The sequence below is a fragment of the Polypterus senegalus genome, chromosome 11 (assembly GCF_016835505.1).
Source record: "Polypterus senegalus isolate Bchr_013 chromosome 11, ASM1683550v1, whole genome shotgun sequence".
Classification (NCBI taxonomy): domain Eukaryota; kingdom Metazoa; phylum Chordata; class Cladistia; order Polypteriformes; family Polypteridae; genus Polypterus; species Polypterus senegalus.
Genome location: NC_053164.1, coordinates 100503420 through 100520036, shown reverse-complemented (window position 1 = coordinate 100520036; position 16617 = coordinate 100503420). Strand labels below are relative to the sequence as shown.

Sequence of the window (16617 nt, the reverse complement as noted above, 5' to 3'; positions counted from 1 at the left end):
TATTTCGTATTAAATTAATATAAATAAAATCCTGTGTGTGTAAAGTAAAATTCCAGTAACATGGGACAATCAAGGGTAAGGCAGTGCTGAAATATCAGGGGATATGAGAAGCTGGTTTTACATACAGTATACAGATACGTCTGGGGAAAAATGTTCTTCATATTAATGCTTACTATATCTGTACATCTAAGACACTTAAACGTGATTTTGCAGTACAATATGAAAAGAAAAAAAAGTCAAGTTTTAATTCCCACAGCAACGGCAAAGTAACGTTCATATGCACCCCCCCCCAAACTAAACAATGTCTCCCCAACAACCATAAAGTTGAGTGCAACTGATATAATGACACCCGAATGGAAGGTGAATCTTTTTCCTGCAAAAAACTGAAGGCAGATGGAGCCCCAAGTTAATCAATCAAACTGATTGTTTTTTTTTTTTCCATGAAGGTGTGCACTGTACATGCGTCTTACTTTCTCCTCCCACTCTAGGTTCACTATTTCCAGCTTTTTTTGTTACAGATGTATATTAAAAAAGTGAAATGCACACTTGATGTCTTGGATATGGTTCTTCATACATTTATTTACCCACCCTGGCAGGCCGGTGTATTAAATTATTGATTTTGATTATGATGAAAACAGCTGTTTCTGTATCCCATAATTAAACCCCTTTCATGTGACCAGAGCAAAGTGGATGCAGTTCACCGTTTTCCAGGGCCTACATTTATATATTTGTTTTTAATCATACAAAATAAATTCAAAACAGATGCAGTGGTCACAAGTCCACCTGGCTCCTATCACATTTTTGTGTCAGACCCAGTTGTTGTGTATGGTGTTTGCATAAATGTATAATTAATGTACAACCAAACAAATGGTTAAAAGTACAGTTAGGTCCACAAATATATGGACAGACACAACTTTTTTCTAATTTTGGTTCTGTACATTATCACAATGAATTTTAAATGAAACAACTCAGATGCAGTTGAAGTGCAGACTTTCAGCTTTCGTGGACTGAACAAAACGATGGCATAAAAATGTGAGGCAACTAAAGCATTTTTTTAACACAATCCCTTCATTTCAGGGGCTCAAAAGTAATTGGACAATTGACTCAAAGGCTATTTCATGGGCAGGTGTGGCAAGTCCATCGTTATGTCATCATCAATTAAGCAGATAAAAGGCCTGGAGTTGATCTGAGGTGTGGTGCTTGCATGTGGAAGATTTTGCTGTGAACATGCAGTCAAAGGAGCTCCCCATGCAGGTGAAATAAGCCATCCTTAAGCTGCGAAAACAGAAAAAACCATCCAAGAAATTCCTACAATATTACGAGTGGCAAAATCTACAGTTTGGTACATCCTGAGAAAGAAAGCAAGCACTGGTGAACTCAGCAATGCAAAAAGACCTGGATGTCCACGGAAGACAACAGTGGTGGATGATCACAAAATCATTTCCATGGTGAAGAGAAACCCCTTCACAACAGCCAACCAGGTGAACAACACTCTCCAGGGGGCAGGCGTATCGATATCCAAGTCTACCATAAAGAGAAGACTGCATGAAAGTAAATAAAGAGGGTGCACTGCAAGGTGCAAGCCACTCATAAGCCTCGAGAATAGAAAGGCTAGATTGGACTTTGCTAAAGAACATCTACAAAAGCCAGCACAGTTCTGGAAAAACATTCTTTGGACAGATGAAACCAAGATCAACCTCTACCAGAATGATGGCAAGAAAAAAGTATGGAGAAGACGTGGAACAGCTCATTATCCAATGCATACCACATCATCTATAAAACACGGTGTGATGGCTTGGCCGTGCATGGCTGCCAGTGGCACTGGGACACTAGTGTTTATTGATGATGTGACACAGGACAGAAGCAGCTGAATGAATTCTGAGTTGTTCAGAGACATACTGTCTGCTCAAATCCAGCTAAATGCAGTCAAATTGATTGGGTGGCGCTTCATGATACAGATGGACAATGACCCAAAACATAGAGCCAAAGCAACCCAGGAGTTTATTAAAGCAAAGAAGTGGAAAATTCTTGAATGGCCAAGTCAGTCACCTGATCTTAACCCAATTGAGCATGCATTTTACTTGTTGAAGACTAAACTTCGGACAGAAAGGCCCACAAACAAACAGCAACTAAAAGCCGCTGCAGTAAAGGCCTGGCAGAGCATTAAAAAGGAGGAAACCCAGCATCTGGTGATGTCCATGAGTTCAAGACTTCAGGCTGTCATTAGCAGCAAAGAGTTTTCAACCAAGTATTAGAAATGAACATTTTATTTCCAGTTATTTAATTTGTCCAATTACTTTTGAGCCCCTGAAATAAAGGGATTGTGTTAAAAAAATACTTTAGTTGCCTCACATTTTTATGCAATCTTTTTGTTCAACCCACTGAATTAAAGCTGAAAGTCTGCACTTCAACTGCATCTGAGTTGTTTCATTTAAAATTCATTATGGTAATGTACAGAACCAAAATTAGAAAAAAGTTGTCTCTGTCCAAATATTTATGGACATAACTAACACCTTACCTTATTATTATGAATACAGTGTATACTAGCAGACCAAGAACAGATGGCATGTTGGTTTTACTGACCTGTTCAAATCTTCTTCTTAAGAGTATATAATAACGGTTATGTTTTGCAGCTACACCGCAGCATTTTTTTTAAATTTGAGAGAGCTACAGCATAAGTGCAGGAGGGGCTCAGCTAGAGTAGCACATGCTGTTTTGCTTAAAGAAGCACACCACTGCCAATGTACCATCACAGCGTGTGACAAACGTTGATTAATTTTTAGTGTTTTGACATGGAGCCACTCCTGGCAGCAACATGTACAAGACAGGTGGTTACAAGCAGTGAATGTTGTAGCAAATATGCCAATATTTGAAATAAAATGTACATAAGAATAGTTTATTAAAGTAATCACTGCTTTTGGAGAGATTACAAAGGAGAGATATGTTCTTCTTCCTAGTTCTAGCTGTGATGCTAGCAATCATTCTCAGAATTTACTCAAGTGTAGTAAATTGAACAGTCTGTCAGTAACGAATTACAGGAGTTATTTCTGCTTGATGAATGAACTAAATACCAACAAATGCCCTGAAAAAAAAAATCAGACATACTGCATAGAAAATAGTTACAGATGATCGGATGTTGTATTTTATTTGATTATCTATTAAAAGCCACAATGATGCTTAAAACAGAGAAGAATGTTCAGAATGTACAAACAAAACTAAGCCAATTCTATTTATTGCCTGTAGCACATATTGAAAAGGATTGGGTAAGTAGGAAAAGACCAATTAAGGACCACGTCTGATTAGAATAATTTACAACCCAACCTAAGGTTGTTTATGCACAGTGATGGGGCAATAGTCTTAGACTGTAGTCCACAGCTTTAAAAAAAATGCACGAAAAGTTTATTTAAAGTATTATTATTACCCTGATGTATTAATAGTGTTACTGATGGGTTTTTTATTGAAATTTATTGAACTGTCTGTCAGACTAATACTCTGTGTTTATATAAGCAGCATAGTTCCATTGTTCATAAACTTTTAAATCCTCAAAGTTTCTCTGTCATCTACCTGTTTAGTAATCTGCTTCTTACTTTGATGAAATGGCACTTCTTATGTGAATGTGAAACGGAATAAGCACTACATACCGTCTACTCAAAATCTTCACAGCAAACTCCTGTCCAGTTTGCTTGTGGCGACACTTTCGACACACCGAAAAGCTTCCATCACCAAGAGGTGGTTCTTTAAGATTAAGATCATACAACTGGAAAAACTGCGAGTCCTGTTTGAACAGAAAAGAATATAGGAAGTGTTTTTTTCCAAAAAAGAGTCAATAGGAATATTTACATTTATTTATTTTGTATACACTTTTAAACATTTGGGGATTGCTGTGCAACAGATTACATATTTCTAAGCTCTAGCCACCAGCAAACCTGAATAGGATTAAGAGGAACTGAGAATGTTATGTTATAAAAATTAGGAGCTCTGTTACTGATGTAAAACTAGCAACTGTCCTGCTTACATACAAGACTTCAGCTGTAAGATACACTACCTAAAAAGTCTGAATTCGGGAAAAGCTGGATAATTCCATAAGAAGCAATCAGGAAAGTGACTTTAACTGAATGCATTGGAACTAATGAAATGAACAGGCAGCTTTATGAAGGAGTGAATAAGAGTAACAATGAACTGAATTGTGTGTAATGAGTTGGCTTTATCATTAGATACATACAAATTTAGCTTTAGCAGCATACCTTGAGCATGGCACTGCGGGCAACATTGGCTGAACCAGGCCTCTCGGAGGATATATGCATTTCCAGGAAATCACCCATGGCAGCATTGCGGCTAAAGAGTATGGAAGGTGCCACAAAGGAATAGCCCTAAAATGAAATCAGACATATAGCACTGAACTTAGTTACAGATAACCTGAGGAGGTATTTTATTTCATTTCATTATCTATTAACTGCTGCAATAATACTGAAAAAGAGAAGAATGCTGTATATGTTCAAAGAAAATTAAGACACAAGCGCTGATTGGAGAATGAATTTCAGTGCCAAGCTAAAGTACATCACCTACTCACTAGACTCTAGAAAGGAAATTCTAAATTTAAAAGAGCAAAATATTTGCCATTGTTTTACAACACTGCACAACATATTGGTAACCACTGCAAATTCATCAAAAAAAGTTGCTCTGTAATAACAAAAGTAAAATGTAATGATCATGAAATATTACAAAATAAAAGGGCATTTGCCAGAACCCTTTCTAGTTGCACATTGGCAAAGAAGAATGAATTACAATAGAAAGCTCACGGTCACTTAATTTAAGGACAAATTCATAGGGCAAATTTATACAGAAGCATTAACTAGAATATGCCTCTCATTTGATTTAACGTTTCTTTGTGAAGGAGAACCGAGGTTCACCTGGAAAATTCTATCAGAGCTGGGTGGTGTGCTGGCAGGGGAGTATGTGGGATCCATGCCTGTAAACTCTTCTGCGAAGTTACTAACATCTAACTCATTTCGAATCTCAGGTTCGAAGGGAGCAGCAATCTTCTTAGCAGCCAAGTCCACCCAGTTTAATCCCTAAAAAGAATAAGAACAGGAGAAAGTAGATACATATTTAACCATTTCAGCTCTGAGCGCTAGATTAAATGGTAGTGGCCATTTATTTCATTTCTCCACTTGAACTGTAGTAATAAAGTTACCTCAACTATAAAACAGAGGATTTTAAAAGAGTACAACAAAACAAGAATGGGACAGACACTTATCCAAAGTCACCTAAAATACATAAACTGCACAGGAAATGAATATATGTCTATAGATTGTGTATGACGAATTTAAGCTCTCACTGGATGTGGTCCCAACAACCATATCTTACACTATCTGTAGTTCTGCTGTTCTTAAAATTTAGGATCTAGACATAGTGATGAAATTGTATTGGACAAGGCCATCACTTCCTTCCTCAAGCCTATATCTTTTTAAACTCCTTGTGATCCACAATGACAACTTTTATACAATCCAACTCTGGAATGATACTTAAAGTTATTGTACACTACTGAGAAGACTAATAGGAGGCATTAAGAGAAATACTATTCAATCTTGATTATAGATGGTACCTTAAAGAAAGGATGGCTCTTGATCTCAGCTGCACCTTGTGGCCCGGAACCCAGCCTTTTGCGTGGATCTTTCACCAGCAGTTTATGGAGCAGGTCTCGAGCTAGAGGGCTCATTTCATGTGGATACGGAGGGTCACATCTCATAATCCTCCTACAGCACAATCCAAACAGCTTGATGAAACAGTGGTCATACATTATTGGTGCAATAAACCTGGTCTACAGAAATGTACTGCATTATAACAGTTAATATGTTTCCTTTAGGCCATGAAAAAGCCCGGCAGAACAAGGAGTTATGTCTACAACAGTAGTATTCACTCACTGCACAATTTGGGTCATAACTTTATAGGAAAAAATGTTTATTGTTCTTTTTATAATAGTTTTAAATAGAGCAACATGAATAATATTCAAACGTGCTAAATTAAACCAATATGGTAAGAAACATAAGGATCAAGAATTACTTAACACATGCCATTAAATTTGCAAAGACTGCAAACAAGAAAATTATTTTGTTTTGAGGAAAAAAAAAAAGCTGTGCCTAGATTAACAGAATGAAGCTGGGCAATAGCAGAGTTGGGAAACGTAAATGATAGAACATGGGTGTCTAATTGTGGTCTTGGGGGGGCTACTACAGCTGTATGTTCTCACTCTAAACACCACATTAACTAGTGAAAAGTTATTTTGCCTTAAATGTAATTGTCTTACTGTTTGAGACTCATACACCTTGTTTCTTTTTTCTTAATTATCAGCCAAATAATAATGAGATGCAAAATGAGCCAACACATGACCAGCTAACCTGTGTCCATCACAGAATAGCTGAAAATAATGAGAGTTAAGGTCTCAATAATGATGATCTGCTCAGGTCCACAAAATATTCTGACAGTGTTCTTAGAAAAAAGAAAATCAACAATTGTTGAAATGTCTGCAGTGGCAGAATGAGGGCATCAGCAAGCCATAGAATTAACTAATGGACTTAATTAGCAACAAGAAAAATCTTCTAATAAAGGTTGGAGATTGAGGACCTGACTTAGTTGGCCAACTGTTGGTTCACTTCACATCTCACTGCTGTTTAAGAAAAAAATGCAATTCGGAGGACAGACTCTTAAAAATCAAGGCAATTAAAATGAAGGAAAAACCATCAATTAGCAGCAAAAGCTGGTCAATTATTAAGAAGATGTTTGGAATGAAAACCAGACCCCACAGTGGCCTTCCAGGACCAGAGTTGGACACCCCTATGTTAGGCCTTACAAACGTCCAATATTTACTGTCAAAGAATGTAGACTATTCTGCAATAAATTAAAAATACACTGGTGAGATCACCTACAAGTGTTTTAATACCTTCTACATTCTTTTCTAATGCTGAATTAATAACAAACTGGAATGTACCACATATAGCTAATGTGGGCCAATTATTTGTTTCTCCTGTACTATTCTTATAATCTTATGTCAGTTTGTCCCCCCCAAAACTTTTTAGTGATTCACTTGTGAGCAAAGAAACAAATATGTGGTCCTATCCCACCGACGAAATACAAAGTATTTTTATGTCTACGTGTGACGCCACTGGCATCACCTGTTTTTGTACCTGTTTTGACTTTTTTTCCATAAAGCATATTCTGCCCTTATTAACTTCTGCTCTGATGGACCACAGTAAGGCAATTGCCTGTCCATCAAGCACAATACACCATGGAAAACCAATTTTCCATTTACTTTCATCGTCTTACACACTGGGCTATTATAAAGCACTAGGTTTTTATACTGTACGCCTGCCTGATGATTTTTGTGTTTTGAGGAGCTGGCAGCACAAGGTTATATATACAGTCACAATTGTCAATGAAGAATGACTAACCTACCTGGACACTTCTGCTTGAGAATTTTTTTCTCCTTCTAGTGTGAATGGTGAAGCTCCAGTGAGTAATTCAAACATCAGGATCCCTAAACTCCACCAGTCCACGGACTAAGGTAAAACACAAAAAGAAATAAATATGGATGACTATCTTTTCAGATTTGAAGGCATTAAGATTCTGCATTTTATAAAGGGATTATGAAAACACATTTCAGACAAGCAAATACTTTATTGTTATAGGAGGATTACTTAACTTGTACAATACAAAGAATTATTGAAAGTATAGTAGTAATAGTTGCAAATAATATAACATCCACATATGAAGTTCTAGTTTGCAGATATCCTATTACCAAAATGCATCAGAACAACCGGTCATTAATACTGCATGTACCCACTGCTTGAGTTTCCAGGACAGGGAAATATTATATTTAGGATCATCACCAACATCTTTTTTACAGGAATACATGAGACTCAAACTGTGTCTGTGATCCCTTACCTTGCCATGGCCTGACTTGCCTCGTATAATTTCCGGTGCCATATATTCAATAGTGCCACAGAATGAGTATGTCCTTTCACTCTGTTAGTGGAGAAGAAAGGAATTCAAAACAGAAAGAGATGTCTGGCTATGTCTTTTCTAACATAATTGTTTTAAACTTTTTTATTTCTAACTAAAATTGGGTTACGGTTCAATTCACTATTTAATTGTCATAATAGGATCTATATTTTCATGAACAATATATATACATATATAGTTTTTGTTACTGAACAAAGTAAAATCCACTATAAAAAGAACAACTTTAATAATATAATTTCATGAATCCATTTATAAATTAAACAATAGTTAATAACTTTCATTAATTTACATAGACAACTAGTAAACCGAACATGTTTAATATAAAATTGTTTTATACAGCATACTTTGCATGACTAACAAAGTATTTTTTTTATAAGTGAAGAAATGTAAATTATGAAAATAACTATAGGAAATGAAATAATAAAAAAGTTAAATGACAAAATTTGTATATTTGAAAAATTTAAGCAGTGTACAGGATTTCAAACATCACTGCCAATTTCAATGAAACAGCCAGATGAAAAAGCAACTCTTCGTTGTGCAGAAAATGTACTAAGTTTAGATTAATGCTGGCTTTGTTACTGTAACAAAATAACTTTATTTAACAGAGAACTCCTCTATAGCACCATGACGCTTTTTTTTCTGTGTGTGTAAGATAGACAGTGCTTTATTTAGTGTTTGCAGAAAGAAGCATATGAAATATAAAAATATAACCACCACCACCACCAACCTCCTCAAATACACACAAGAATTACAAAAAAATCACTTGGCTAATTATAGCAGAGCAGTCCCACTGAGGCATTATAAAGGAGTACTGGTGTTGGCATTAAAGAGCCCCAATAGCATATTTTGAATACTGTAATTGGTTAGCTAAAAGTACTCATTGATAGTGTGTGAGAGAGGGGATGTGCAACACGATTCATAATGCCCATCAATTTGGTCTTTATTCTCTCCTGCTCTGGTACATCTAGGATGTCAAGACCCTGTCCCTTCTTAATCAGTCATAGCTTCTATGTGTTACTGGACTAGCCCAGCTTGTAATTAATGTGGACCATAAGTTGTAAAAGTGCACCAACCTCAATTCTCACAATAGTGGCAGGGCGTGGAGGCTCTTTGCTGTGGTGAAAGTCAATAATCATTTCCTTGGTCTTACTGATGTTGAGCTGCAGATAATTCTCTTTGAACCAAGCAACAAAATTCTTCACCTGACTCTTATACTTTGCATCATCCCCCATGTCAGTATGCCCCATTAGTGGAGAATCATTACAAACATTTCTGCAAGTGACAGGACCCAGTGTTATATTCCCCGAGCCTGGTGCAAGGAAGAACAATACTGGAGGTCCTGTCCGGTGATGATGTCCACCCAGACTGACGGTCTCTGTTGTTGTTTTGTTGCATCTTATATACAGTGCATCCGGTACATGTGATTTCTCAGTTTTTTTATTTTTAATATATTTGCAAAACTCTCAAGTAAACTTTTTCACGTTGTCATTATGGGGTGTTGTGTGTAGAATTCTGAGGAAAAAAATGAATTTAATCCATTTTGGAATAAGGCTGTAACATAACAAAATGTGGAAAAAGTGATGCGCTGGGAATTCTTTCCGGATGCACTGTATGTGATAGATTATACTTAAGACAGAATGGTCCGTGGGGCCTGAGCAGGGTGATAGATTATACTTAAGACAGAATGGTCCGTGGGGCCTGAGCAGGCTTTTGGTCACAGAACTCCAGAAGATTTTTTTTTTTCTTTTAACACCTTTTCCCACTGACCATCTGACCCTTAGTGTAATTGTTTATTTGATTGTTTGCCTTTGTTTCCAATTACTACCATTTTGTCACATACACTGTGAGAGCATAGTGAAACTCTTGAGCTACAGTTGAAAATAAAGTTTATAAATAAATACAATAAATAAAGGTAGAAGATAAAGAGCATAAATAAATAAAAATAATAAATTAATACAGTAAATAAGAGTGAAAAAGTAACATACAGGGTAAATACACATAAACCAGTAGGTGGATACAATACACAATGCAGGGCAGATAGGATCTGGTTACTAAGGGTTCAATGACCTTATGGGCTGGGGACGAAGCCATCTCTGAAGTGGGTGGAGGGAGTGGTGAGGCTATGGTAGCACTTTCCAGAAGGCAGAAGTGAAAACAGGGGACGAGCTGGGTGGCTGACACCAGAGATTATGAATTCAGCTCTCTTGAGAAATCTGGTTGAGTAGATGGTACAATTATTTTGAAAGTTGTATGGACAGTCCTCTGTCTGTGTTTGTGATCCTGGAAAGTGATGTACCAAACCACAATGTGATTCATCTGGTCAGGATATTTTTTAATAGTTCAGTAGAAAAAATCACTAGTATTTTGGTTGTAAAGTACCTTGATTTCTACTCTGTATAGGAAGGCACTATATAAATAAATAAATGTTGTTGTTATCTTAATAGTCTGAGGTGAACAGAAATGGTAGCGGGACTGTTCGTGATGCTCACGTCCACAATGAGCCTCACAAAATATGGTCTATCAGACTGGTAGTCCAACTGTACTTCTTTATTTAAAATAACTGAAGCACAGGCTGGTTAAGTGACTTGCTTAATGTTGCACAGTGTGCCAGCGACATGAACTGGAGACATTGTGTGCTTTAGTGAGCTTCTTCTTAAAGCATGAAACAGAGCATGACAGAAGATATTCTCTGATTAAGGCGGCTGTCAAAACTACAAAAGATGAAATACTGTGACTTAAAATGTTGGTTTTCCAGAACATACCATAATTTTATCTAATAATAATAATAATATCTAAAAAGTATGATGTGTAAAATTAATGCAACAAATAAACTGAACATTTAAATAGTACAAGGCAGTGCTCTTAAGAAGGAATCCCAAAAGAGCAGCCTAATCTCATTTGGAATTGAAAATGTTCCCGAACTAAATCTCAATACATAATGAAAGGCAAAAAAGTAGTACTTAAAAAAAAAAAAAAAAAAATAAAAAATCACCTCTTCTCCAAGGAATTCTTTACTGAGCCCAAAGTCTGTGAGTACAATATGACCTTCACTGTCAAGCAAGATATTTTCTAGTTTGATGTCCCTGTAAATGATCCCAAGCTGCAGAAAAAAAGTAACAATTTTAAACGTCAAATTCCCTTAACTTAGCTCAACAATCTAAATGCTGGTGGTCTTTAAAAAAAATACACTTTCTCTTGATCTGGTCTTACTGCATCAATTTCAGCTTTACCAGTCATGCTTAGTACCAGTTTTAAATATGCAAGCACAAATGTTTCTTTTAAGTGAACGATTAATTTAGAGATACTCAATGTTTGCAATGTGTATATATTTTCAAAAATCACTTTTAAATGGTGTGGATCATTGTTACACTGGGAGAACATTACTGAATAGACTCAACACATATTATTCAAAGAAAGATGGCATTGCTGTTATTCTCTAATTGCTAATATAAACATTAAATTAATAATGAAAGACTAGAGATGAAGGTAAAATGCAGCTAATTTGGATTTACAGCACACAACAGGTACTTCAGTAGAAAAAAAAAGTAAACATGAAAAAACAGGCACTTTTATCTTATATACATAAACATCTACACATGGAAGTGTGTGTGTCTGTCTGCCCGGCCCAGAAGTGAGAGGTGGAGTCGGGGTAAGGGCACAACCGAGGCCAGCTTGGCAGCAAAACAAAACTTTCGAAGAAAGAGTCACTTGCTTAGCTGCTAATACAGAAGCGAGGCAAGCACATCAGCAGAACAGTATTCCTTTTACTTATCCTCCCACTCCTAATATACAGGCGAGGCCAGCACGTCGACAAAACGAAACCTCCTAGGAGAGAGACGCCCAGAGTAGTTTCTTTCAATTACCTGACATCTCTACATTTCATTTTTTTTTCTGATGATTTCAATAGTTTCTAGGACTTTTACAGCACAGGCTTACACAGCTAGTTCTAGTATAATTAACAAAAACTATAGAATTAATGTTCAACTACACCTATACTGTATATAGTTTGCACCATCACTATATTAAAGAGGTAAACTCAGTAGTAACAGTATGTCTAAAATGCACCACAAGCAACAAGAAATTGATGTGTAAGACAGGTCTCAGTTTTTATTACAAATACTCGAGGGTGGCATGGTGCTGCACTGTTTAATGCTGCTGCTGCTTCCTAGCTCCGGAGGACAGGCTATGCATTCCCATTCTACTGCTTCCTGTGTTTTTCACATTTTCCTCCATTTTCAAAGATGGTCTTCTCCATTTTCTTAAAAAGGAGTACATTGGGTTGACTGGTGTTCCCCCATTTTACCATATGTGAGTAAGAATAAGTACTGTATATGATTGAGTGTGCCCTGTAACATACTAGCATACATTCCAAAGCTTGCCCCTGCCTTGCAGTAGGTGGCACTGAGAAAGACTCCAGCATCTATTGTCAAGGACACTTTTTTCAAAGACTGTTAAAACCATGGGGGATCAGACAGTTTTAAATAAATGTGCAATTTCAGCATCCTTATAAGAAATACAGCTTTTAGCAGAACACAATGCTGCCAGGATAGAATGTACCATACCATTTCCCTCAATCTGTATTAAAAGGAGTCATTAAATAGATTGCTGGAAGTACTGACATAACATCTGGACAAAAGTAAATACACTGACAACGTGCTCACCTACAATCTGATCTACAGCACTATAAACATTTATTTCCCCATTTTTATTTTACCCCTAAAACCCCAAGATCTTCATTAATGTTTGGCTGTTAACAGATAATACTGAAATGTGGCAGTTAATTAAAGAAAGTGGAAGGCTTTTAAAGTCTTAAAAATTATACTGGTCATTTTTCAGTTCTGCTCCCTATATGCCTCATTTAACCCATGACATTTTGTAACAATAACCCAACACCCAACTGCAACATTAAAAAAAAAGACAAACTATAAAAAAGAGGGAGCTGACTTTGTTGCATATAATTCTGGACAGTCATTGCCCTCTTGAACATACTCAAACTCAGACACTTATTAAAATGATCTGAAAATTGATATTGGCAGTCCAATAAAAGGAAGCAGCCGTACAGATTCTTACACTGATGTATGAATGAATACATTATTGATTTTTTTTTAATCATTATCCTCAACATTATCAAAATCTTGGTCTGTGTAAAGAAATACAGTAGTAAAAAATGGTGGGCAATGATGCAGGGAACAGATGTTCATATGTGTTGGGGAAAAAAGATAAATACGCCTTCCTTTTATGTTGTGTACCCAGTAAATATTTTGCCATCTAGTTAATATCGAAGAGTAAAAAGGTAGAGTTCCTAATAGGCTTTGTTATCTAAAAACATTAAATAAGGATAAATATTTATTTAAATCAGACAGAATCATTGCTCTATGAAACACATTTATGGTTAGTAAAAAAGGATTGAAGAAAAATGTTTTTAAACATTCTTCTAGTTTTTTATCTGAATAAAACACACACCAAGACTGTGTGTTATCGGAGGAAAAAAAAAATAGTCGAACAAAGGAAAAAAAGAAAGACAATAAAAGACCTATTCTACCAAAACTTGGCAATAGAGAAAGATAGATTTATTAGAGGAGTTTGGATAGTTTAGTTTTCACCTTGTGTAAGTGTTCAAGAGCCAATATGATCTCTCCAATGTAGATTCGTACTTCATCCTCTGTGAAGTGGTCTCTCTGATATAGGTGAGTAAACATCTCGCCACCACTGACATAATCTAGGAGTGATAAAAGAAAAATAAGTCCATTCAGTTCAGAGGAAGTTAAAGACACATATTCATGCATGAAGATGCAAGTCTGGGGTAAGCCAGCTTTGACAAAGAAGGTCTAACTTGCTGCCTTCACTATAAATATTTTACCACAATTGAGGTCGGTTTATAGTGAGTATCATGCTGTAAAGTGAGGAATGGGGAATGATCAAAAATAATCTAAATTTTCCATGCTGCACAAAAACTATGAAAATGAGGTCTGTACTAACATCTACAATTGTTTGTCACAAAGTATTCTAAAGTATAGTTAATGCAGTGTCAGATGAAGCCCATTTGAAGCTCTAGGCAGGGTTAATGGACATCACCCCTTGTTGTCCATAGCAGGTAGTTGATATTATTACACTTAGACAACCTGAGATGATGTACCTCAGCGTCTGATGCTCATTCCTCTTCAACAGCACAAGCAATGCCCCTTTGTGCATACACTGTACCAAGGACTTTATGGACCACACGCCCCTTGTTGTATGGAGCATTTGCACTTTTACTGTGCTGCTATGTTATACAGTTTCCCAGTTTAGAAAATGGATGGAGGAATATGTGAAGAATATCATTAGAACAGTTTGGCCAGTATCTGCTTGCAGGTGCCATCCATGCTGTGAAGCAGTCCAGTTTGGTTTATTTCTCCAGGTATTATATGTTTGTAAGATTTGCTCCACAATACATTGTGGAACGTTAGATTTCCAGGGACCATTTGTGTTTACCATAATGTTCACCAAAAACAGTTAGAATGGGCTGACCTAAAGAAGCCAAGACGTAGATATTATTAATGGAAATGAACATTGATTGAACTGATGAAGAATACTGTAAGTGTTCTTTCATAATGACAATATCTATAAAGACAAATTATATTACCTATAATTTTGACAATTCTGAAATACTTTCATTAAATTTATTGGATTCCTTTTGTCCAAATATATATAACACAAAATGATAAATATGAATCTATAATATATATAAAAATAAATAAAACCAACTACATCTCACACTTAAATAAATACCATAATGATCAATGGCAAAGATATGCAAAAGGCAGAAGCCAAATTCACCCAACAATAAGAGAAGCTCTGAATCAATGGAAAATTTTGGCTAATGACTCTCCAATCAGGAAACTAGCAAAATGTGTTGCTGACTTCATTGTTGGTGATCTGCAACAACTTAGTACAGTGGCCAGCCCACTCTTAAAAAACACGCTGTTAGAAATCAAGAAAGAATATAAAAATAAGCTGCCCTGCTACTCATGACTCACACTGCTTTGCAAAATATGTATGATTTAGGGTATTGTACGCTTGCAGCTTGATAAGGAAGAGAATATCACACTCACTATAAAGGCATGGACTTCTTATGGTACAGATGATTATATGATATTGATTGGCCATACTTTCAACTCAATTTTTGAGATCATCCGTTTTGTGTTGCAAACTGCTACCATGGGAAGTAGTCACACAGAGCAACAAAACACATGTGATGGCCTTTCAGAGATGGAAATTAATTAGAAAATTCCATGTCATGACCCATATCCTATTCATGTCACAACTCGAGTAATATTGCTGTTATGGCATTAACACATGGGCTGCATTGTGCACACCCTGAACCTCACTGTAAAAAAATTACTTGCATGTGCCAGCAAATTAACTTTTGTGAAGTGTATTTGTATTGTTTGGACATTTTAACAGTGTCAAGTTAACCAGATTTATACAACTTACGTACAAATAAATAAAAAGGTTCAAAGTGTACACGGGCAACTTTCCACACAAAAGTCAGCTTTTATTAATGCATGTATGAGGAAGTTGACCGAGAAGTATGTAAGAGTGGTACAGGATATGTACGAGGGAAGTGTGACTGTGGTGAGGTCTGTGGTAGGAGTGACAGATGCATTCAAGTTGGAGGTGGGATTACACCAGGGATCGACTCCGAGTCCTTTATAATTTGCAATGGTGACAGACAGGTTGAGAGATGAAATTAGACAGGAGCCACCGTGGACTATGCTGTTTGTGGATGACATGGTGATCTGTAACAAGAGTAGGGAGAAGGTTGAGGAGACCCTGGAAATGTGAAGATATGCTCTAGAGAGGAGAGGAATGATGGTCAGTAGGAACAAGACATAATACACGTGTGTCAATGAGAGGGAGGTCAGTGGAATGGGGAGGATACAAGGAGTAGAGTTGGCAAAGGTGGATGAGTTTAAATACCTGGGATCAACAGTACACAGTAATGGGGATTGTGGAAGAGAGGTGAAAAAGAGAGTGCAGGTAGGGTGGAATGGGTGGAGAAGAGTGTCAGGAGTAATTTGTGATAGACGGGTATCAGCAAGAGTGAAAGGGAAGGTCTACAGGACGGTAGTGAGATCAGCCATGTTATATGGGTTGGAAACGGTGGCACTGACCAAAAACAGGAGACAGAGCTGGAGGTAGCAGAGTTAAAGATGCTAAGATTTGTACTGGGTGTTACAAGGATGGATAGGATTAGAAATGAGGACATTAGAGGGTCAGCTCAAGTTGGACAGTTGGGAGACAAACTCAAGAGAGGCGAGATTGCGTTGGTTTGGACATGTGCAGAGGAGAGATGCTGAGTATATTGGGAGAAGGATGTTAAGGATAGAGCTGCCAGGCAAGAGAAAATGAGGAAGGCCTAAAAGAAGGTTTATGGATGTGGTGAGAGAAAACATGCAGGTGATGGGTTTAACAGAACAAGATGCAGAGGACAGAAAGATATGGAAGAAGATGATCCAGTGTGGCAACCCCTAACGGGAGCAGCAGAAAGAAGAAGAAGAAGTAACATTAGCAGTTTATTTGCTCATGATCTTGCTGTACATGATGGCTGGCTTGTTG

The 16617-nt window shown here is 36.8% G+C and overlaps 1 protein-coding gene across 2 annotated transcripts in view; it reads right to left on the bottom strand.

The window, feature by feature from the left end:
• Positions 1–16617, bottom strand: part of rps6ka4 (ribosomal protein S6 kinase, polypeptide 4) — a 135026-nt gene that overhangs the window by 46651 nt on the left and 71758 nt on the right. For both annotated transcript variants that reach the window (XR_005635592.1, XM_039769370.1), the window contains exons 4-11: positions 13623–13738; positions 11012–11119; positions 7942–8022; positions 7453–7556; positions 5606–5756; positions 4911–5072; positions 4245–4370; positions 3642–3775 (exon numbers count right to left, since the gene is read on the bottom strand). Coding sequence is in view for 1 of the 2 variants with exons in the window: in XM_039769370.1 (XP_039625304.1) it covers positions 3642–3775; positions 4245–4370; positions 4911–5072; positions 5606–5756; positions 7453–7556; positions 7942–8022; positions 11012–11119; positions 13623–13738 (982 nt within the window). In the remaining variant the exon portion in view is untranslated. The remainder of the gene's footprint in view (positions 1–3641; positions 3776–4244; positions 4371–4910; positions 5073–5605; positions 5757–7452; positions 7557–7941; positions 8023–11011; positions 11120–13622; positions 13739–16617) is intronic.